Genomic DNA, 25,380 nt, shown 5'->3' with positions numbered 1-25,380 from the left:
ATGATGCAGCTACCGGATTGACTGACACTGCAGTAGAACCAGTGCCACTTGGCCCACTTCCTTCAGCTGACCTTTTTAGTTGCCTTTTGAATTCTTCTTTGGCCTCTCTAGTGTGCTCTAATTCTCCCAATGCTCTCATGGCTCTTTGGATAATTTCAGGATTTGTATTTATACAGGGCCCCACATCACGTCCAGGGATTTGTGCAAGGTGGAACTTCAACCTGTACACCCCCCCGCTTATCTCCTTTCCACACAACTTGCAATTCAAGTTTTGTCTATCATTCAGAGCTTTAGGTTCACCATATTCCCAGAAAGGATCCAATTTCCTTGGCATGTTTGTTTTTGAATTTTGAATTTGCAAACCTATGGAAAAATAAGGATTAGGAAATAGGAATTTAGGATTACATAATACAAATTACAATTTAGCATTTACAAAATTATAAGTTAATTATTTCCAAAATCCCAATTTCCAAACCCAAGTTACCCAACCAAATGCCAATGGCAAATGCCAAAAAACAATGAAAATTCAAAAAACATAAACAATGTTTAAAAAAAATGAAAAAAAAAATAAAAAATTGGTTCTCATAGTCATAACAAATTACCGTTTTTATGGACAAATTGGTGATCTTGTCTTGGATTTCTCCTAAAAACACTTGGATTCGCTCCCAAAGTCGACCCAAACCCTTCAGCTCTTCTCCTTCAGCGCTTCTCCTCCTCTGCGCGGCGACAGTCAAATGACATAAAAAAAATTCATTTTTCCCTATTAAAAGCCCGCTGCCCGCGCCCTCGGCGATTTTTTCGGAAAAAATCGCTATAAAAAAAATCCGGCGATTTTTTGGGATAAAAATCGCGTTTTATGCGGAAAGGTGAAAAAATCGCGATTTTTTGAAAAAAACGCGATTTTATCGCGATTTTAACAACACTGGTTTCAATGGTTGGTGGTCGTGGTCATGGTCGTCGTGGGCAGGTTCTGAATGAGGAAGTCCCACACTGTGATCGTAGTGTTCAGGATGTGATGATTGAGGATTTGCAGAGACAAGTTGCAGAGTTAACCCAGCGTCTAGCAGCGCAGGAATTCGGTAATCGTGAGATGGAGGATCACGATTCTGATTTTGACTCCAGTTTCGTGAACCCATATCACAATCATGCCCTATTCCAAGAGCATCGTTGTAACGCCCTGCGTTCTTGGGCACGGGCACGCGCTCCCTCCGTTACGAAAAGCGACTAAGTCATGAAGTGCGAGCGCTCAGATATGCGAAGGCGCAATCATAACGTGCGCACAGATATGGGAGAGCGTCCACACGGTTATAGGGCGAGTTGGCAGCTCGCTCCACATATGAAGCCGACCAAGAGATAAGTTATGCATTGGGCGAGCCAACGGTAAATACATGTTGGTTGGGCGTTAATGTTACAAGATTGAAGGTCGGCCGAGCGAAGGTCGACACCCTTTTGGAGAGCGTATAAACACATGGTGCGTGCGCTCATTTGGACAACACATCTTCGCATCGCTTTTTCGCACAAGTAAGGAGTGCGCACAAGAAGTGCGAAGAAGACTCTACCGCAGGTCGCATAAGGTATGTGCCCGCCGAGCCGGGCGACGGAGTTGTGCAGCGCGGTTGTAGTGTGAAACGGTGGTGCGCAAGGGCGCCCACCCGCTAAGGTATACACGGAAGTTTGGTTTGGGTTGGGCACGGGTCGTGCACGGGTGCACCCGCCCATTCAACGAAAGAACTTGTGTATGTTGTATTCTATATTCGGTTAAAGTTGAGGTAGACCGCTGTGCGCTCTTGCACGGGCGGGCTCCTGCTTTGTTTATGAACGCCGGTGGAGCGCGGCTCCCGGTCATTGTAAAATTTCTCCTATATAATAAAACAAAGATTATATCTTGTATATTCTTGTTGGGTTATTATTATGCTTGTATTATTAATGGTTTCCGCACGTTAATAATATGTAATTCATGTTGTTATGAATTGTTAAAGGCGTAGTTCGTAAAGTTAATTAACGGTGAACAAAGTTGTTAACTTAGGCGGTGCCGCACCCGGCCAATTTAGGGAAAAAATAATTGGGGGCGTGACAGTTGGTATCAGAGCTAGCCTGAAGACTTGGAGGAGTCTTGCAGGAAGCTGGGTCAAGCAGGTGTACATACACTTGACAGTTGATATTTGAGCAAGGTTGCTCGTGACAGTGGAAGCAAGTACTTGCAGGTGAAGGAAGTATTAGAATATATTAGAATATTCCTATTTAGCATTTAATGCTCATTCCTTTTAGCTGTTGCTATTTATATTCTTTTAGCAGTTTCTTTGATGAAACTGAGTGTTTCTATATTCTACATAGAAACCTGATGTTTCTATTATTGTAAATATCTCTGTATTATGGTTGAGCTGTTCTGCTCATTTGAAATTAATTCATTCAACATTCTTTTATGGTATCAGAGCAAGGTTAAGAGATTTCTTGAACAATAATTCTCTCTGCATTGTAATCTCTTGAGTCCTTTCTAAGGTCGAGCCCTCTGTAAGCCAGGCAGCCTTCACTGAGTCTTAGCCTCGGCTTTGCTCGCTGTGATAAAAGCTTACAGTCGTCCATCTCGATACAGAAATGGATTCTTCCCTTGCATGATCATTTTATTAAGGAAATAACTCTGTGGCGGTGACTGTTTTCGTGGGAGCGGTTTTTTTTTGGCTGGCCAGTTCTGCTTGGAATCGTGGATCCGGCTATCTTCTTCTTCACCTGGCGGCTACTTGACCACAACGTGGAATTTCTCAGCATTTGTGATCCAGGTGTTTTCTCTCAAAACTCATTTGTTTTTTGAAAGTCAGACTCGTGGTTTGAAAATTCGATCTGCGGGAAAATTCGTGGTTTTATTTTCAAAGCTGTCAAACCCGTGGATACGCGTGTATTTTTGAAACTCGTGGATATTCATTTTGAAGCCCGAGGATTTACATTTGAAACCCGTGGTTCAGTTATATTTGAAATCCGTGGTTAATACTTTGAAACCCGTGGATATATACCTCAGACCCGTGGATACAAATTTCAAACCCGTGTTTATTTTCAAACGCGTATATGCCTGAGACGTGACGTGAAATATATATACGTATATACCTGAGACGTATATATCCGTGGTGTTTGCCGGCATTCCTGAGACGTGACGTGAAGCTCTGATAGCTCACGTAGGCCAATTTGTGTAGATCTTCGTATTTGTTTAAGATCTTCGTATCTGTTTTGTGGACCAATTTCATACCTGAGACGTATATATTCGTGGTGTCTGCCGGCAGTGTAAACGTGAAGCTAAGACAGCACATGTGGGTCCATCTTTCAATATTTATATTTGCTGTATTTGTGGTTCTGGTTGACGGCAGTGTTACCAATCAGCAGAATTTTTTTTCTCTTGGGATCCTGACAGTCTTCATTACAAACTCAGACCTGTGACATCTGTTTATTGCATCAGTATACACTTGTGGTAGACCTGCATTCTCTTGTGGGAAACTGTATTCTCAGAACTGTATTCTGTGCTAGCAGTATTACTATTGTTTTAGACTGAAGAGATATTTTTGCTGGGTAAAATTTTTTTAGCAGGACAAAGTCTGTTCTTTAATTTACATCAGGATAAACAGGCAGCTACATTGTTCTTGTGTGTCAGACTTCTGTATTTTTCTTTGGGAAAATGGCCACACTTACCAATCTGATGTTAGAAGGAAATCAACGCTTTAATGGCAGCAACTATAACATTTGGAAACAAAGAATGTTGACCATTTTTTAGTACAGGCGTCTTGATCAACTCATTTTGGGCAAAGAGCTTCGTCCCGGTACAGCCGGGACCGATCAAGATAAATTTGATGATCGAAATCGAGAGGCTGTTATGCTTCTCAAGCTCTCTGTCGCTGATGATCAGTTACCACAGATCCCTTCTGGCAAGACAGCTGCTGAAATCTGGCAACAGTTGAAAGAACTGCATGAGACATCTGATAAAAGCAGAGCTTTTTTTCTCAAAAATCAGTTGTTCTCCATCATGATGGACGAACATATGTCTTTACCGGAACATCTCAACAAAATTAAAGACATTTGAGATCAGCTCGAAGCCATTGGTCGGACCATGGAGGAGGAAGATATGGTAGTCATTACTTTGAAAAGTCTACCGAAATCTTATGAACACTTCATTGAAACGCTCAACATTACCACCACAAATGTTGATCTGAAGTTTCCAGATTTATGTACCAAACTTCTGCAGCAGGATCGGTGGAAACAACAGTTTGGTAGTAGTGCCTCATCAATGTCCTCGGAAAATGCATTTTCTGCAAAATATCAGTCCTCTCAGTCCTTTCAGCAGAAAGGCTCCTCTCAGCCTTTTGATCCTGCTCGGAAGAAAAGTGTGCAGTGTAATTACTGTCACAAGTTTGGTCACATGAAGAAAGATTGCCGACAGAGGATTGCTTCTGAACAGAGGAAACAGGGAGGGCCACATCAGACAGCAAATGTTGCAGAACATTCCGAGCAGACAGAGTCTGCCTTTTACGCCTTTATGGCTAAAAGGTCTTCAGATCATGTTCCTTCCTCTGCATGGTACATTGATTCTGGCGCATCACGTCATTTTTCTCACAGGCGTGACTGGTTTATTGACTTCTCACCTTTCAGTGATTCCGTGGTATTTGGCGGAGGTGAAAAGTACACGGTAGCTGGCAGAGGTACAGTTCAAATTCAGTCTGGTGGGCGCACACTTATATTTCTGAATGTATACTATGTTCCTGGTATGGAAATTAATTTGCTATCTGTCAGCCAGATTATGAGGAATTCTCCTCAACTTGATGTAGTGTTCAGTACCCACAAGTGCTCCATTATTGATAGGGAGTCTAGTTTAACAGTTGCTGTTGGCCTAGAAGATCATGGTTTATACAGGCTACTTGACACCGGTGACTCTCCAGAAGTGGCTCTAGCAGCACGTATTTCTCCTATCAGCACTCTATGGCATCAGCGATATGGGCATCTCAATATGCAGTATCTCTCTCAGCTCTCTAGGGAGGGACTTGTGTCTGGATTACCTGATATTCAGACTCAGCAGTTGGGGGTATGCAGCGCCTGTCAAGCGGGAAAGCAACATCGGTCTTCATTCAAAAATGGAGAATCTTGGCGCGCATCTAAGGTACTTCAGTTACTTCATGCTGATATTTGCGGACCTATGAATACAGCTTCTATCACTGCTTGCAAATACTTTTTACTTATTGTAGATGATTTCAGTAGAAAGATGTGGGTATATTTTTTAAAAAATAAATCTGATGTTCTTAGTACCTTTCAGAAGTTTAAAACTTTAGTGGAGAAAGAATCTGGTTGTAACATAATGACCCTTAGGACAGACAATGGGGGGGATTTTTGTTCTTCAGCGTTTACCAACTTCTGTGATATCCATGGCATCAAACGCCAATTAACCACTCCTTACACTCCTCAGCAAAACAGTGTTGTCGAGCGTCGCAATCGCACGGTTGTTGAAATGGCTCGTTCCATGCTACAACACAGGAGTGTTCCAAACAAATTCTGGGCTGAAGCAGTATTTACTGCTGTTTATCTTCTTAACAGATCACCCACTCAGGCTGTTACAGGGAAGACTCCTGAAGAGGTTTGGTCTGGCCGAAAGCCTAAGATCAGTCATCTCAAAGTATTTGGCTCAGTTGCATATGTTTGGATTCCAGCTGCTAGGCGATCTAAGTTGGATTCCAAAAGCCAGAAACTCATGATGACAGGGTACAATGATCATCACAAGGCCTATAGGCTGATAGATATAGCCACTGGTCGTCTTAGCTTCAGTCGGGATGTAGTATTTGATGAAGACAGAGGATTTTTTCAGTCTTTTTCTTCTCAGCAGTGTTCTGAGGATCAGCCTCACAGTGTTCTTCTTCCGGTCGGTCCACCTGATGGGAGGGATGATGTAGCATCAGTATTTGATCATACTCTATCTGAGCTTCCTCCAGAAAATAACCCTTCTCTTGCGGCCCCTATTGCTCTTGAGTCTCCTCCACCTCCTCCTGATATTGGTTCCTCTACTTCTGCTATTACTTCTTCTACTCTTCGACCAAAATGGTGGGCTAAAACCATTGGTGATCTCCGGGATGATGAGCTCCTTGAAGGCAGAACTTCTAGACATAAGAGCAGACAACAGTCTACAGTCAATTTTGCTCTTATGGCTAACCTGCACAGTACTTTTGAGCCTCAAACATATTCAGAGGCTAAGGGTACATCTGAGTGGGAACAGGCTATGGAAGCCGAATTTCAGAGTCTTCAGAAGAATCACACATGGACACTTTCTGATCTTCCTGCAGACAAAAAGCCCATAGGCTGCAACTGGGTGTATAAAGTAAAATACAAAGCTGATGGAACCATAGACAAGTATAAAGCTCGACTTGTGGCTCGAGGATTTTCACAGAAGGAAGGCATCGACTATGAGGAGACTTTTGCTCCTACAGCGAAGATGAGTACCATAAGGCTTGTTCTTGCCCTAGCAGCTCAGTTCAATTGGAAAGTTCATCAGATGGATGTAAAAAGTGCTTTCCTAAATGGTGATCTCCAAGAAGAAGTCTACATGACGCAGCCTCCAGGATTCAAGGTTGCTGGTCAAGAACAGAAAGTGTGTTGGTTAGCTAAAGAAATCTATGGATTGAAACAAGCTCCTCGGGCTTGGTACATGAAAATTGATCAGTACCTGACAGATCAGGGTTTTCAGCGGAGCCCTTCTGATGCAAACCTGTACATCAAACATACTGGTGATGATATCTTGTTTGTGGTTGTCTATGTGGATGATCTTATCATTACTGGTAGCTCTGCACATTTGATCCATGGGATCAAACAAGATTTATGCAGAACTTTTGAGATGACAGACTTGGGGCTTCTTCATTATTGTCTGGGGGTTGAAGTTTGGCAGACTGAAAATCAGATCTCTCTCTCAGTCCAAGTATGCCAAAAATCTTGTGGACAGATTCAGAATGCAGGATTGTAAACCGGCCACGACTCCTATGGAACCAGGGCTCAAACTTTCAGCTCAGTCATCCTCTCCCCTTGTGGATGAAACTTTATTCAGGCAATTAGTGGGCAGTCTCATCTATCTTACTGCTACCAGACCTGACATCAGTTTTGCAGTAAGCTACATTTCTCGCTTCATGTCCGCTCCTAAAGCTGATCATTGGCAAGCAGCAAAGCGTGTGCTACGATATGTGCGTGGCACTTCTGATTATGGCCTCCTATACACTCGAAGTTCCAATCCTATTCTCAGTGGTTACACTGATTCTGACTGGGCCGGTTCGGTTGATGACCGTAAATCTACAGCTGGGTATGTGTTTAATCTAGGATCCAGTGCTGTTACTTGGACTAGTAAGAAGCAACAGGCAGTGGCTCTCTCCTCAACAGAAGCCGAGTATCGGGGCGCAGTTAAGGCATCCTGTGAGGCAGTTTGGCTTCGACGTATGCTGGCAGATATGCATGTTTCTCAGACAGGGCCTACTTCTTTGTTTTGTGATAATCAGGGAGTGCTCAAACTTGCCAAGAATCCTGTCTTTCATGAACGAACAAAGCATGTGGAAACTCATTGTCACTACATTCGCCAGCTTGTTGAAGACGGCTCAGTTCAGTTGCAATATGTTCCCACAACAGAGCAGCCCGCCGACATCTTCACCAAGCCTCTTGGTCCTGATAAATTTGTAAAATTCAGAGGGTCTATTGGTGTTGTAAATAGATTGAGCATTAAGGGAGGGTATTAGAATATATTAGAATATTCCTATTTAGCATTTAATGCTCATTCCTTTTAGCTGTTGCTATTTATATTCTTTTAGCAGTTTCTTTGATGAAACTGAGTGTTTCTATATTCTACATAGAAACCTGATGTTTCTATTATTGTAAATATCTTTGTATTATGGTTGAGTTGTTCTGCTCATTTGAAATTAATTCATTCAACATTCTTTTAGGAAGCTAGTTTCACATACAAGTGGAACAAAGGCCAGTTCATGGTTGCAGGGAACTTGGTGAAGCTGGTAAAGGTTGGAATCAGGTGTCGTAGAGTTGGGCAGGCGGTACTACGTGCTGGTCATACGATTTGGGCACTTGTTAGGTAGGCAAGTGGGACTGCGTGTGGGCAGGTATACACAGTTTGGGCGCCTGTGGACCAAACAAAGTACGAACCAGGGAAGACGAAGTACAAGGCATGGCAGGTTTGGAAGAATGTGAAGGGAAGCTCTTGCTTACCTCATACAGGTTGAGGAGGTTGAAAGAAGAGAATCCCCATATTCGAAAGGAACTTGAAGTCTTGAAAAAGAATGTTGGAGACAAACTTCTTCAACTTGGATGGACAATGGAGCAAGGTGAAGTTGTAGATTGTGCAAACAAGGAAGAGGAAGCCGTGATAGTTGAAGATGTTGCAGACATGATCATGATGGAGGACGAGCTTGAGATTGATCAAGTTGGACCAGGATCGTGCAGTTTGCGGACATGTATGGATGAGGGTACTCTCATGGAGGAACCTCATGATGATAAAGTAAGTATTGATACTTGTGTTTCATTTGAGCATTTGGTGGGTGGACCGTATGCAGGAAAGGGCAAAGCCAGTGTGCCGATGCTAGGGAACATCTTACCATGGATGTTCATGATGAGACCCTGTATGGAGAAGCAAGGATTGTTGATTGTTGCAGGACTCGTTGGGGTTGTTTGTGACCTTATGGTAGAAGGTACAAAGGCCCGTGACAAGGGAGGCACATGATGATCGTTGTGGAGGATTGGGTCATGCTTTAGCCATATGGAGAATTGGCTAAGTGCCCGACATGACACATGGACAGGTTGAAGGGCACACACTTGAGTTGCTTGGGTGGACTTCTCATGGCCGAGACCAAGAGATAGTCTTGGTGGACACTTTGGTGGAGGAGCTATGATGGAAGGGACTCGTGATGATGTGATGATGATATGGTTGAGTTACCGAGTTCACTAGATCGAAGATTGTAAACTTGGATGAGGATGGCCGATGGTTGTGATGAGTCTACTTGGTTGGACTACATGGGCAACTTAGTCATGGACATCAGGTTGGAGACATGAAGCATGGCAGTCTTATGCAGGGACATTATGTGGAGCACTTGTAGAGGTGTCACTTATGGGCATCCAATGAGGAGTGCCAAAGCAGGGATGTTGTGCAGGTGGATTTGCTAGTGTGACATGGAGACTATTACTTATGAGCCTATGGAGAGGTTGTACACTCTTGTGCAACAAGACCATGGACTTGGATGGAGTTGTGAGCAGACTATGGAGCATTCCTACTACATGGAGAGTTGAGGCATCTTGTAGGGACCTTTGGGCCGAGACTTGTATGCTTGCTAGAGTGTTGGTTGGGGATGACTTATGGAGCTCATGATGACATGAGGTTGTTGTGACTTTCGGGGACTCCATATATGGTGGAGGATCTGATGCATTGAGGAGCTGAGGTCAGGGACTTTGATGCAGGTGCATACTTTCAAGTACATGCATGGGTGTGACTTGAAAGAGTGACTTGATGTGGAGGATCGATATGAGACACTTTGGAGTGATGGAGTTACGATGATGATGATACCTTGGTGGCAACACTTGGGGCATGAGTTGAGCTGAGACTCAACTACCTTTTGACACATGGGAGCTGATTGATCTATGATCATGGGCAGCACATGGATAGATGAGGCAGGTGTATACTTGTTTCTATGGAGACTTGAGGGTTGACACATTGCAAATGTGATGGAGGTAGCTTCATGGACTTGGATGTGGCATACCGAGAGTTGGAGTTTGATGAGATGGTCTCTTCATATGGAGGAGGCACACATATGGATGATGTTGGAGTAGATGTGGCTGACTTCGTGTAGCACATTGACACCAAACATTATGGATGACATGTTGCAGTTGAGGACTACTTCATGGACCTGAGCATGGTTTACTTATATGGATGGATTCTTGATCGAGTTCAGGATGTGACAGGATGCTTTGAGGAACGACTGATGGTGGCATGAGGATGTGCATTCTCATGGTTTGGGCGTGACGGTTGGATTAGCTACCCAACTAGTTCAGACATGGGGGTTAACAGTGTGCAGAGATATGTTAGCATTGTGTTGGAGTATCATGGCAGCAGTTCACATGAGGACGACACATGATGAGGTCAACACGATATGTTGCAGTGGGCATGTAGCTTGAGATGGAGGGACCATCCTTCCACAATGGAGCAGCATGTGGAGATTGTGACATGGTGGTTGATGATCATGGATTGAGACGACTTCCGATATATGACATATTGTTGAGATGAGATGCTGGCACATGGTTGAGGTGTGTTAGCACTTGTTGACATATCATGGGCAGTTTTGCACATGGTGGTGATGACATGATGGAGTTTGACACATTGTTGCGGTGGACATGTAGCTTGAGTTGGAGGGATCAACCTTCCGTGGTGGAGAGAAGCATGAGGAGATTGTGACAGGGTGGTCGATGATCATGGACATCTGATATACGACATACATTGGTATGGTGATCTTGTTGACAGATGGTTGCCAAGGCGAGATATGGTGGAGACGGTGGCTCTACATATGTTGCGATGATGATTGCAATATGTGGAGGAGTTGACATCATGGGCATTGATGATCTTGGTGGATGGCTACCGAGATGGTATGTTGTCGAGGACGACAACGATTTCCAGTGGGGGAGGATGTAACGCCCTGCGTTCTTAGGCACGGGCACGCGCTCCCTCCGTTACGAAAAGCGACTAAGTCATGAAGTGCGAGCGCTCAGATATGCGAAGGCGCAGTCATAACGTGCGCACGGATATGGGAGAGCGTCCACACGGTTATAGGGCGAGTTGGCAGCTCGCTCCACATATGACACTGACCAAGAGATAAGTTATGCATTGGGCGAGCCGAAGGTAAATACATGTTGGTTGGGCGTTAATGTTACAAGTTGGAAGGTCGGCCGAGCGGAGGTCGACAACCTTTTGGAGAGCATATAAACACATGGTGCGTGCGCTCATTTGGACAACACATCTTCGCATCGCTTCTTCGCATAAGTGAGGAGTGCGCACAAGAAGTGCGAAGAAGACTCTACCGCAGGTCGCATAAGGTATGTGCCCGCCGAGCCGGGCGACGGAGTTGTGCAGCGCGGTTGTAGTGTGAAACGGTGGTGCGCAAGGGCGCCCACCCGCCAAGGTATACACGGAAGTTTGGTTTGGGTTGGGCACGGGTCGTGCACGGGTGCGCCCGCCCATTCAACGAAAGAACTTGTGTATGTTGTATTCTATATTCGGTTAAGGTTGAGGCAGACCGCCGTGCGCTCTTGCACGGGCGGGCGCCCGCTTTGTTTATGAACGCCGGTGGAGCGCGGCTCCCGGTCATTGTAAAATTTCTCCTACATAATAAAACAAAGATTATATCTTGTATATTCTTGTTGGGTTATTATTATGCTTGTATTATTAATGGTTTCCGCACGTTAATAATATGTAATTCATGTTGTTATGAATTGTTAAAGGCGTAGTTCGTAAAGTTAATTAACGGTGAACAAAGTTGTTAACTTAGGCGGTGCCGCACCCGGCCAATTTAGGGGGAAAAGAATTGGGGGCGTGACAATCGTGGTCGGGAGGATCATCATGGAGACCTCGGTTTCAGAGTGAATCTGCCCGAGTTTTCTGGTACGTTACAGGCTGATGGATTTATTGATTGGTTGAATGAGGTTGAACGTATTTTTGATTATAAAGAAGTCCCAAATCGTGTAAAAGTGAAACTGGTCGCCATCAAACTCAAAGGCAGAGCATCTGCGTGGTGGGAGTAGTTGAGACATTCACGGGAAAGGCAGGGCAAGGCCAAGATTACTGATTGGGAGAAGATGAAGAAGAAGCTGAAGGATCACTTCCTTCCTCTCGGCTACACCCAATCCTTGTTCCAGCGACTTCATTCGTTGAGACAGGGCCCGAGATCAGTTGATGATTACACGGAGGAGTTCTATCAATTGATAGCCCGGAACGATTTATCTGAGACAGAAGAGCAGACGGTGGCGCGGTATTTGGGGGGTTTACGTCAGCCCCTGCAGGATGCCCTCAGCCTTCATTCGCTGTGGACCGTTTCTGAAGCATATCAGCATGCACTTGCTGTGGAGAAACAACAAAATAAGAGGCCAGTGATCAGAAGCGATCAGAGCAGTCGACCAGTCCGCCCTCAAGAAGCCCGTCCTACCCAGCAGCCACCGCAGGGTAATTCTAACCCTAGTATTAAATGTTTTAGATGTGGTGAACAGGGACATATAGCGACTAATTGCAGGAAGCCTGCCAGTCAGAAGGGCAAAAATCTCCTGATTGGGGATGACATGGTAGACGAAACTGAGGAGATTAGAGAGCCTGTGTTTGATGATGATGATGACGAGGGTGATGTACTGTATGGAGATGGACATGAGACTCTGGTCATTCACAAGAGTCTACTGACTCCCAAGGATGATTCAGGGGACGATTGGTTGAGGACCAATATTTTTCACACAACTTGCACAGTTGCAGATAAAGTCTGCAAGATGATCATTGACAGTGGCAGTTGTGAGAACGTGGTGTCTGAAGAGGCTGTCCAAAAACTACAGTTGAAGACAGATCACCATCCCAAGCCGTACAAGTTGTCATGGCTGAATAAGGATAGTGAGGTAAAAGTAGATAGGCGATGCTTAGTGTCTTTTTCGGTCGGTAGAAAATATTTTGATAATGCCTGGTGCGATGTAGTGTCTATGGATGCTTGTCATATATTGTTAGGCAGGCCGTGGCAGTATGATCGCAGTGTTGTGCATGATGGACGGAAGAATACTTATTCCCTTAGCATCAAAGGGAAGAAGATAGTGTTGGCACCTCGACGGGAAGGAACCACTCTTACCCCGATGGCCAATAATAATCACCTGCTTTCTATGTCCAGGTTCTTAGTTGAGATGGAGCATGGAGACGTGGTCTATGCATTACTGCCTTGTGGGAATAGTACAACAGACGTGACTACAGATTTACCAGCAGAGGTGCAGCAGCTGCTAGCAGAGTTTTCTGACCTAATGCCAGAGGATCTCCCTCCTGGGTTACCACCTATGAGAGATATTCAACATCAGATAGACCTTATCTGCGAGCGAGTCTGCCTAATCGACCGGCATACTGCCTCAGTCCTAAGGAATCTGAAGAGTTGCAGCGACAGGTGGAAGAGTTGTTGGAGAGGGGCTACATCCGTGGGAGTATGAGCCCATGTGCAGTTCCTGCCCTGTTAGTGCCAAAGAAGGATGGCTCCTGGCGTATGTGTGTAGACAGCAGAGCCATCAACAGAATTACAGTGAAGTACAGGTTTCCAATTCCCCGCCTGGATGATATGTTAGACCAGCTGTCCGGTTCTAAGGTCTTCTCAAAAATTGACCTTAAGAGCGGATACCACCAAATCAGAATCAGGCCTGGAGATGAGTGGAAGACAGCGTTCAAAATGCAGCATGGGTTGTACGAGTGGATGGTCATGCCTTTTGGACTGTCCAATGCGCCCAATACTTTTATGAGGTTTATGCATCAGGTTCTACGACCTTTCATGGGGAAATTCGTGGTTGTCTACTTCGACGACATCCTCATTTACAGCCAGACATGGGCGTCACACTTTGACCACCTCCGTGCAGTTTTTGATATGCTGAGGACAGAGTGCCTGTTTGTCAATCAGAAGAAGTGTTCCTTCTTCACTACTTCTGTCACTTTCCTTGGTTTTGTGGTGTCTACTGATGGTGTTCAGGCAGATCAGTCGAAGATAGATGCGGTCTTGGAATGGCCCAAGCCAAAGACCTTGCATGATGTCAGAAGTTTCCATGGATTGGCATCCTTCTACCGCCGGTTCATCAGAAATTTCAGCACTTTGATTGCTCCTATCACAGAGTGCCTCAAGGGTCGTGATTTCCAGTGGTCTGAGGAGGCAGATGCCAGTTTTCAACTGGTCAAGCAGAAGATGACAGAGGCACCAGTTTTGGCACTTCCAGATTTTGAGAAGGTGTTTGAGGTAAACTGTGATGCATCTGGAATTGGTATTGGTGGTGTTCTGAGTCAGGAAGGGCATCCCATAGCTTTTTTCAGTGAAAAGCTATCTGGATCAAAGAAGAATTACTCCACCTATGATCTGGAGTTCTATGCCATAGTTCAGTCCCTGAAGCATTGGCATCACTATCTAGTACAGAGGGAGTTCATTCTTATCACAGATCATGAGGCCCTGAAGTACATCAATGGCCAACACAAGCTGAGTAGGCAGCATGCCAAGTGGGTGGCATACTTACAGGAGTTCACATTTGCACTGAGACACCAAGCCGGGAGCCTGAACCGAGTCGCAGATGCCCTGAGCCGTCGCACGTTACTCCTCACCACCATGAGCACCAGAGTTGCAGGGTTTGAGACATTCACTGATATGTATGCAGCGGATCCTTCCTTCGGGAGGATATTTCAGGAGGTAACAGATGGTAAACGACATGATTTTGTTGTGCATAATGGTTATCTGTTTCGAGGATTACAGTTGTGCATTCCAGATTGCTCACTCAGGCAGCAGATTATCAGAGAACTTCACAGCGAGGGTCACTTTGGGCGAGATAAGACTTTGGCCTTGATATCTTCTAATTATTATTGGCCCAAGTTGACCAGTGATGTGGCCCATTATGTGGAGCGATGTTATGTGTGTCAGCGGTCCAAGGGAGTTCTCACCAATGCGGGCCTGTACACTCCTTTACCTATTCCTGAAGGCCCTTGGTTTGATGTCAGTATGGACTTCGTGCTGGGTTTACCCTGTACACAATGGGCCTCGGATTCCATTTTGGTTGTGGTTGATAGGTTTTCCAAGATGGCCCATTTTGTAGCTTGCAGGAAGACAATGGATGCTGCCCGGATCACCCATCTTTACTTCAGGGAAATTGTGCGATTACATGGAGTTCCTCGATTAGTCACGTTAGTCATTTCTGGAGGAGTTTATGGGGGAAGCTGGGGACACAGTTGAATTTCAGCAGCGCCTACCACCCCCAGACGGATGGTCAAACCGAGGTGGTGAACCGGAGTTTGGGCAACCTTTTGAGGTGTTTGGCAGGAACTAAGCCCAAGCAGTGGGATTTGGCATTACCTCAGGCAGAGTTCGCATATAACCGGTTGAAAAACAGAACCACAGGACTGAGCCCATTTGAGATTGTTTATGGTTAGAATCCATCCGGGGTGCTGGACTTAGCTCCTATTCCACGAGTAGGTCGTCTGAACCCTAAGGCAGATGAGATGGCTGAACATCTTAGGAGCATACATGAGCAGGTGAAACTGGCCATTCACGAGAGCAATGCCAAGTACAAGGCTTGAGCAGACAGTCATCGTCGTCAGGTACTTTTTGATGTTGGTGATTTTGTTTGGGCAGTATTATCTCGTGATCGCTTTCCTGTTGGGGAGTATAATAAGCTTAAGGAGCGGAAGATTGGACCCTGTGAGATACTGCAGAAGATCAATGATAACGCCTACAGGTTGCACCTCCCTAGTCATTTGAGGACTTCTGACGTATTTAATGTGAAGCACCTGAGTCCTTGTTTTGGGGATCCCGATGACACTGCTGTGAACTCGAGGACGAGTTCTTTCCAACCCAGGGCGACTGATGCAGAGGATCCAAGCCAGAGGATGATGAACTATCTGATAGCATGTTGATGGCGCTGAGACACCTTGATCTGGCAGATCAGCGCAAAGATGGAAGGAAACGTTGATTTTTCCCTAATTGGGGGAAGTTTGAGTGTGCTCCGTCATTTTTGGCCTCAAATTTCTCCGCTTTCTTTTCCGAATCCTCCATTTTAGTTTCTTTTCCTTTTATGTTAATTTTCGTTTATTGTTTAGGAAGTGATTTGGACCCGATTTGGGCCAGATTTTCAGCAGACTATTTTTTTTGGCGTGATGCATTTTAGCTATATAGCCCGGCTTGTGGGCTAGGGTTCAGCATGCTGATAATTGATAATTTTCATTGATATCAGAGACGTTTTCTCTGTATTTTGGGCGTTTTCTTGTTTTTGTCTTGTAAATTGTTGGTAGAAACCAGCCTGCAGAATAATCACTATTATGTTCGGCATCAACGATTGACCAAGGGCGAAAGTAGCAACAAAGGAGGTCGAATCAAGAAAGAAGAGGAGGATATAGCTCTGGCATCTGTGGGACAATAGGGGAAGAGGAAGAAGGACATCTCCAAGGTGAACTGCTTCCATTGTGGGGTGCTGGGTCATTATGCAACCAAGTGTCCCAGGAAGAAGAATAAGGGAGAGGCTCCTGACTCCAACGCAGCTCCAGCTAAGGTGAAGAAAGAAGTCGAGAATGATGACGACCGTGCCATGAGTGCTCATGCACCTCTAGACAAGAGGTGGGGTGACATCGAGCTGTAGTCAGGAGGACTACAGAAGATGAGGGGCAGGATCCTTGAGGTACCCAAACTCTTGGATCATATCCGGCTACGGGAGCCCCGAATGACAGTAGCAGGATGACGAATGTCGGTAGAAGCAAGATGCGGATGGAGCGACAAGGCAGTGCTAGAGTGCAGAGGTTTGTAGCAGCACAATGCAGGTTGCAGTAGTGCGAGAGGCACAGAGGTGGTTGCAGCAATGCAAAAAGGCACAGAGGAGGTTGCAGCAGTGGGAGAGCCACAAAGGTGTTTGCAACAGCACAGAGACAACAGAGGGAGCATAGGATAGCAACAGAAGTAGCTTCAACATCAGGTGGCTTCTGGATTGACAAGGATGTCAGTGGTTGGGTAGACCAGTTATTGACTTCTCGGTAACTGAGTTGCAGTGCAGCAGTTACCAATGGTAGTGCTATGTGTAGCATGATGTAGCATGTTGAGAGGAAGCTGCAGTACAGAAGTAGTAGTGGTAGTGGTAGAGCCATGGACAGCAGTATGAGAGGCAGCACTGCAGTGGATGTAGGGAAGCAGGCCTAGCATTAGCATAGGTACCGTGCTAGAGGATCAGTGTCATGTTCAGTGGTGGAGCATTACAAGAGCACATTCCTTGCTAAGAGGGAGTGTTGATTTGGGGTAGCATCAGATGTGCTCTAGCCATGAAAATTGGAGGAGAGGCTAAAGCACATGAGATCTCCAAAACCCAGAAATGGTTTGGGGAAATTCCACCCGATTAGAGAGATATTAAACTAATTAATATTTTTAATGGAGTTCCTAAGCCTAAACTTAGGAAAATTAAAATATCAATGGGTATTAATATAAAACTCGGTGAGAATGTTCTAAATGACATGGATCAAGCCAAATCTAATCTTAGTCGTTGATTAGGGGCTTAATCTCGACCGTTGAAGACTTAACAGGAAAAGTAAAAGAGGAGGCTTGAGGGTCAATTGGAGATACACCAAGATTGATCAGTTAGTTCGATTTTCTAGAGCGAGGTTTGCTGAGAAAATTCAAACAAGTGATCTGAGTTGCAGCAAGGGGCAGTGGGTACATTGCAGAGAGGCAGAGATAGTGCCAGAGGGCCAACACAGTGAGTGAGGAGGCTACGCAGAGGTAGCAAGAGCCACGCAGAGGCATCTAGAGACTACGCAGAGGCTGAGCGGCCTGCATGGGTGACATAGAAGGCTAGAGAGACAGTAGGCTAACGCAGAGCATTCCAGAGCTACGTAGAGGCTAGCAGGGTTGACGCAGAGCCTTGGAGAAGTGTCGGAAGGATTTTCTTGGGGCAGACTAGTGTTGAGAAGCTGAGTATCTACTTCCGAGAAGAGGTATTATTCCCGTGTAGAAATCTTAGTTGGGTGAGCCAATTTAGCACCCTAGTTGTACTCAAGAAAGCCACTTAATAATAAAACCCTCAGAATTGTGGCACTGATTTTCCCGCATTGGGTTTTTCGAGGGACGATTGTCCAAAAATAACGGTGTCCCTTGTGTGTTTGCTTATTATTTCAGTTGATCGTATGTATATGAGTTGAGACTGCATTTGTATTTATTTTCATTATTTACATGGATAAATAACTTGTCAAGGAATAAACAAGTAGCTAAAATAAACTAGATAATGCAGTAGGAATTTCTGACGTGTCAGACTTAGAAATTTCAACAAGAGGGAGCCCTACAATAAGGAAGCCCTACAAGGTTTGTAAAAAGAGCAGCTCCAGGTACGCTTAAGACCACAAAATTTGTAGCTAACCTCTTCATTATAAGATACATTCAATTTGAAATTTACTCTATATTACTAACTCTCTTATGTCTAGGGGTTTGAATCATAAAGATTCTTGTTAGAGTGATTAATCTCTAGATTGAATCTACCCTTGTCATGATATATTTTTGCATTTGTTCATTTTGGTAAAATCCCTAATCTTTAGGGTTCATTGTAAAACCTTAGCCTTTTGGTGCTTAGGGCTTGTTGTAAAGTCTAGAACATATAATGATATCCTACTCTCTTGATATTTAGGATTTTAATAATATTATGAAGAAATCCTAGCCTTTAGGGTTTATTGTTGTTATATAGGTTGTACGAAAAAACCCTAGATTCTTAGGGTTTATGACAAAACCCTTGAATCAATTAATGAAAGATGTTGAAGATTCTTACCTCATACTTGATGATGAATTGGTGATGTTGAGCATGATGAAAAGAGGGAGCTATAAGAATCTTAATGATTGATCGATAACCTTGTTGCCATGCAAAATTTTGCCTGTATTCCAAGGAATGATGAAATAAAGTTTTGAAAGATCAAAGTTCTCCAATGAAATGATGATATGAAAGAAAGAACTTGTGTGGCCAGAAGAATAAAATTGTTGATGAACTTATTCCCCAGTTAAGAAGAAACTTGGATAAAGAAAAGGTATATATCTCCCTAGTTGAGAGGGAGCTTGGTTGAAAAGTGAATCTCCTCCAGTTAACAACTTGATGTAAAGACCATGGGGATGATTGAGATTGGAGAATGGCTAAAGCATTACATATCGTTAATCACGATTGATAAGCAAGACTTGGATGTCTTGGAAGAAGCGCTGAAGGCTAAGTTTGGCCCTGCTAAGAAAAACTAAAGAAGGAAACTTCCAATGAGATGTGTTTGATTATGATGACCTAAGTAACATCAAAATATTTGAAGAGCTTAGAGCTTTGTGCTAACATATATATACATTTGATAGTTTGTTACTAATTAGGGTTGTGATTGTACAAGCAAATTTCTCCATTAGAAGGTTGAACATTTTGAAGCATGCTCAAGCTGGTGGATATATCTGATCTAGTTGATAGGGAGAGATGAAGCATCGTGGGGTGACAAGATGCTTGGGAGGACATGTGGCCGTGTTGTGATGATGTCAAGATCCCGAAGTAGGCAGGGCATCGTTGGTCGTGGAGCTCCGACCTTGGGGTCTTTGTGGCAGTCTGGGTTTTGGTCTTGGGTCTTGGATATCTCACTTTGATATGATTCTATAAGAAGAGGACTTTTGGGTTTCCCCCTTGTGGGGTTTTTCCCTGGCTTGGAGCCTAATTTTTTGTGTGCTTTGAAGTTTGTTTCTTGTGATCTTCATGGTTTTGTACATTTTGGTAATTGTTTGGTGGAGAGAACATTAAGTTAATTAAGAAGCCAACAAACATTCACAATTGATTATCAAGTTAAGAGAAATCTACCCTAATTTCAAGTATCCTGATTTCTCAACATATGCCTTGAAGGATCAAATCTCTGCTAAGAGTTCCTGCCATACTTTGTTCTTGACAAACCTAGAATAGCTATGCCTTGAAGTGATAATATATATGTTCCACAAGGTTACACGTGCATAAATGATAAAGCTATAAATCAAAATTTCATTAACTTAGTATTGATAATGTCACTTGCCACTTTCAAATGGCACATATCAAACAAGCAGAAACATACCTTTTATGGGATCAAGGGCTGCGGGGTATTCATTTGGGTGTTCCTTTCCTTGCTGCAAAAGCTGCTGTACTGTCATAGAATATGCTGCAGTACTTACATCCTCTAGCAGTCGAACAGGATCAACACGGAGTTTGTTCTTGCAGACACGAACAAATCCTTTATTGTCAATTTCACCAACCACATAACCGGTCCCTGCTGCTATCCCATAGTATGGGAAGCTCACATTTACCACTCCAGTTCCTTTCCGTGGAATATTCCCAAAAACAGAGTATTCATCTTCAATGTCCCTAGCACCTTTACGGTAGTATCCTTCTGAAAGTTTACTAGCTCCTCTGATCTCTGGTTTTTTATTTGAAATCAGTTTGTCAGGCATGGAGAAAGATGGATCTTGATTCAATACCAAAACAATGGCATTTTTGTTGGTACTGGAAGGTGGTTTCAAAACTACTCCCAATGAAATTAAAGGAACCTGCGCTACAACAAGACAAAATTGTGTTATGAATATCTCAAAATAATGGAAACTCCTCATACAAACTAATAAAAAACGCTAATGTGACAACAGCAAATATAGTGAACAATAAGAAGAAATACAACATCGATATAGACAGAAATTAAAATCACAAATGTGAACGTGCTTGAAAAACGTATTGATAATGTTCGTACAAGTACATTAAACATTTAGTTCTGCTTTCGAAAAAATGTCACAAGATAAGCTTTTATGAATACAAAACCATTTTATAGGATGATTAAGAAAAGGTTATATGGCATGTGAATAGAAACACAGTAGACACTATAGAAACAATTTGGGATGAGAGATATACAAGCATCCAAATTTTATAGATATCAAAAAGCAGCATCAATTCTACAAAATAAAAACCTGCATTTCAAGCTGTAAATCTAATCTATATTTGTCTAAATTTGTAGGACTGAGGACTATTCCAATTAGGATGATGGTAGAACCATTCATTGTTTGTGTCACTGTTACCCACCAAAAATGGGTAACCTACAGGACGAAAATTTTCTCCACATTTGTTGACCAGCAGCCCAATTATGGCCCACAGATAGTTTTACATCAGAGTTCTCCACCTATGCTAAGGTCTGTGCTCTTTCCCATCTGGCATGTTTTTTTAATGAGGTGGGTCATCTGTCAAAAGGTACACTAACCATCTATGTAATCAAGTACTTCCATTTAATGTTTTGGGGAATACTAATATAGATCACAGGCCAAGCTATATGATTGACTGCTCTTGGTTATACCCTTGTTCCCATGCTTCTCCTGGGAGGTTATTAGTTGCCCCTAGTCCAGTGTAACCTCCCCTAAGGTCGCTCCTTCAATAGGGGCACTAATCAGAGGCATTGACTGAAATAAGATGCCCAAGGCAATCCGTACTTAAAAACTTTCATGTTTCCCTTATTATCCACATCCATTCTTTGGGTTGATTATCATTTGTCACTGGAATTGGCAACTCATACCCTCATCTATAAGTCGGGGCCCAAAAATTTGCTCTGAGAAGTTGATGCAGCTAAAAGAAAGATAAAACCATATGAAGCCACAAATAAAGAAATGGAAAAATGCAAAAGATGGCTGGGACATAGTAAGGACATGGACAAAAGCCTAGCATGAGCTCTACAACGCTCATTAGCCATCACCCAATTCTTCAACATGTCATGCTCTATCTGAAAGGAATTCTTGAATGTCTCAACCCCTATGAGTGAGGAACTGCTACATCTTTAAGACATATTGGAAAGGCATAAACAAAGCTGGGTCTCCCGAGCCATACAATAAAACAAAGACAAATCATTAAACTAAAAGGGGTGGAAAAAGCATATACATTTCATTGCATAGGGGTTGGGATAATTCAACTTAGCCCTTCTTTAGTCATGCAACTTTGTAGCACCCCCCAACCACCCAGCTGACAAATATTACCACTTAACTCAACTTGGTTGCCCCCACTGTACGAGAAGTAGATTGTCCCAATAGTTTATGGAGGTAATTGTTGATTTGGGGTAGCATCGGATGTGCTCTAGCCATGAAAATTGGTGGAGAGGCTAAAGCACATGAGATCTCCAAGACCCAGAAATGGTTTGGGCAGATTCTAACCGGTTTGGGAGATATTAAAATAATTAATATTTTTAATGGAGTTCCTAAGTCTAAACTTAGGAAAAATAAAATATTAATGGGTATTAATATAAAACTGGGTTAGAAGGTTCCAAAAGTCATGGATCAAGCCAAATCTAATCTTAGCCATTGATTAGAGATTTAATCTCGGTCATTGAAGGACCAATAGAAAAAGTATAAGAAGAGGCTTGAGGGTCAGTTGGAGAACACACTGAGGGAGACCAGTCAGTTCGATTTCTGGAGCAGGGTTAGCTGAGAAATTCGAACTAGTGGTCTGGGAAGTAGTAGGAGGCAACTGGAGGGCCTGCGTGAGTTACACAGAGAGGCCCAGTACTGTGTAGTCACTGGAGGGCCTGAGTGAGTGACACAGAGGGCCCTAGTGCTGACGTAGAGAGGCAGGGGCTCATGCATAGCGTCTGGGAGCTATGCAGAGGTCAGTTAGGCTGACGCTGAGACTGGGGGCAATGCTGTAGTATTTTCTCTATGTTGGGTAAGTCAGTTTGGCACCCAATTGTACTAAAGAATTGTTGAATAATAAAATCGTCCCTTGCTGCACCGGTTTTCCCACAATGGGTTTTTCCGAGGACTGATTGTCCAAAATATTTGTGTCTATATGTTAATTCATGTGCATGTGTTTGTCTCTGTATTATGATGTGATATCTGCAGCAAAATTTATTTTAATGTTTATTGAAGGATATTCATAAATAACTTATTGGGAAATAAGTAGGTCTAATAAATCAGTTGTTGCAATGATAGAATTTTCACAGTAACCTACTATTTGACTACATATGTAGATCAACCGAAATATGATTGCATAAGAGGGTCTACCACCCATCATCCTTATGCATAGTTTACTGCCAGCAACCATGTATTCAATTTTACTATCTGTCAATAAAATATGCAGAAATCCTATCCATTAGTTGTACGTATTAGCTATGTATGCCTAGCATCAATTCCACGTCATGGCATCCAATTATTCAAATACCAATTCTTATATATTTTGGTTTTGTTATTAGATCCAATTTAGTTACCTGGGTACCCATCAATAACACTATTCACGCATGTCTAAAGCAGTTACATGATATGTGTCTATAATTATGACCAGAACAACAATATAATCATGCATAAACATATAAATACATTAACAAACACTTACAATTTAGAGGAACACAACATGCAATACATAGTATAAGTTGCACTTTTATCTGATGTAATTCACCAATTGGCTGCAAACCTTAAAAATTCCACCGAACCATAAACCATACTACTCCAAATCTCCTAGCAATGAATCAACCCCAAGATCGAGTTATAACTCCACATTGCCAAAGCCTCACATAGAGCCAACTACGGTCATATAAACAATACCAAACAAGGACTAGCCCAAGTACCAACTCTAGTAGCCTCTAGCAATGTCACATGGTTCGGGTTTGAGTTTGGGTTCGGCAATGATTAGGTTCGGTTTGAGTTTGAATTTTTTGATGAGGTTCGGATGAGGGTCACCATAATGTTCGTATATATATATATATATATATATATATATATATATATATATAATGAATTATAGGATAAAATAGTAAGAAATCAACATCAATAAACATCAAAAATGCTATTACGGACATGGAAATGCAAGGATAAATTACAAGCTTGAGTTGTGACATGAAGTTATGAGTTTTGATATATGGACTTGTTCAATGGCTATGAGGTTCAATAAGGTTTGCCGAACCTAGAAATTTTTTTAAGGTTTGCCAAAATTCGAATCTCAAGGTTAAAGTTTGACGAACCTTGTGACATAGGCCTCTAGAACTACAATCCTACATTCTCCGACCTACACAACCCAAGGTAGTGCACCCCCTTCTCTGCCTTGGCAATCCATTAGCCTGTAACACTACTCCCCTTGGGGTTCTAGCACAAACCAGCCAAAAAATATCAAACTACTATAACTCCCAAAGTTCCAATTGCCCTTAGTAATCTTCCAAACACCGTTCAAACCTCACATTGGGCAATTATACCCAAACAATTCCCCTTACAAGTTCCAGCCTTCTGCTTTTTCTCCTCAAAGTCATGTTGCCACGAAATCTAACAGGCCTTGAAGAGGGAATTCCAACAACATATAAACTAGACCAAGAAGCAACAATGGAGTAGTGGCCAACTGTCACCATAGCCAAAACCCCCTGCTCTTAATGGACTTTTACTGATGGGACGACTCTTAGTAAGGAAGAGATCACTTACAATATATATTTTAGGGTTAAGGTATGAAATGATCTCACTAGGAGGTCTTCAAGCAAGACACAATTTTGGTCCAAGGCTTCACAAAGAAGCAATTCACTTTCTATGAACAATGCTAGAAATAAGGGCTCAAGACCTAGGGTTTGAGTGATTGGACGAGTGTTGGAGAAACTTCAAGGTCAAGGCAAGGAGAAAAGGTTTCTTACAATAAATATGAGCTAATGCAAGGTTCATGAAACCTTCAAGAAAGACATTACGTTGAGGGGGTTTCCCTCTTAGGGAAAACACCTATGGCAAGAGAATTTACAGATTAAATTGAAGTGGATACCCACCAAATTCATAGGTTTTGTGGCAAACCCTAACATCTTGATGTTTAGGCTCTCCAACCACCAAAATCCCCTCTCCCTAGAAATTTGCACCAAGCCCTAGCTCCTTCTCTAGCCTTGAAAAGACCGACATTTAAGAGAGAAAATATATGGAGGAAAAGTGAGATTGATCACAAACAATTTGGATTAGTGCCTTGTCCTTTTGCCATATGGAGTTAAGGATGTCTTAGATTAGCTAACCTTGCTTCTAAGGAGGCTGAAATTTGATGCCTTAGGAACAAATTTCAAGCATTTACCCAGTCAATGAAATTATGGAGTTTTATGGGAGAGCTACTAGGAGTTTACCACTCGAACAATTCTTAACATGTCACATATGAGTGATGTATGCAATATTCATCTAACTAGTATTGAATTAATCTTCAATAAAATTAGGGCACAATTTTAAGATGAACTAGAATCAATCATTCCATACATGAGACATACAAAATAGATCTTCGACAATTAAGAGTACTTACAAGACAACATGCAAGAAATGCATCCATTAATCCAAAGAATAGGTCCAAAGAATGTCCAAAAATCAGCTCCAAAAATCAAAATGCATCCAAGATCCAATATAGTCCACAAATAGCAAGTGTGAGTTCCTCTAGGAGGGCGAAATTACAACTGTGATGATGATGAGAGATCGAATGAGGTCTCTCCAATATATATGTGCTCTAACATAACCAATTTTAGCCTACAATCCCCTCTAAGAATATAATAATGTGCAAATAATGGCCTATGTCACAAGCTGACCTACTAGCTGTTGGCATTTCTAAGTCTTACTGTTAGAAACTCTTCATGTACTTTTCTGATTTATTTATGCCTACTTGTATTGATTAATTAAC

General features: G+C 42.9%; 1 protein-coding gene across 1 annotated transcript in view; it reads right to left on the bottom strand.

The window, feature by feature from the left end:
* The window catches only part of LOC149146917 (RNA helicase, ATP-dependent, SK12/DOB1 protein), a 565,347-nt gene that overhangs the window by 73,336 nt on the left and 466,631 nt on the right, over window positions 1-25,380 (bottom strand). The window contains exon 20 of the mRNA XM_089440900.1: window positions 19,826-20,294. Within this exon, the coding sequence (XP_089297026.1) occupies window positions 19,826-20,294 (469 nt within the window). The remainder of the gene's footprint in view (window positions 1-19,825; window positions 20,295-25,380) is intronic.

Source organism: Pinus tabuliformis, chromosome 9, assembly GCF_031772625.1.
Source record: "Pinus tabuliformis cultivar Carrire ecotype Pingquan chromosome 9, CPIR1, whole genome shotgun sequence".
Taxonomy (NCBI): Eukaryota; Viridiplantae; Streptophyta; class Pinopsida; order Pinales; family Pinaceae; genus Pinus; species Pinus tabuliformis.
The sequence above is the reverse complement of the archived record's forward strand: the minus strand, read 5'-3'. Positions and strand labels throughout refer to the sequence as shown.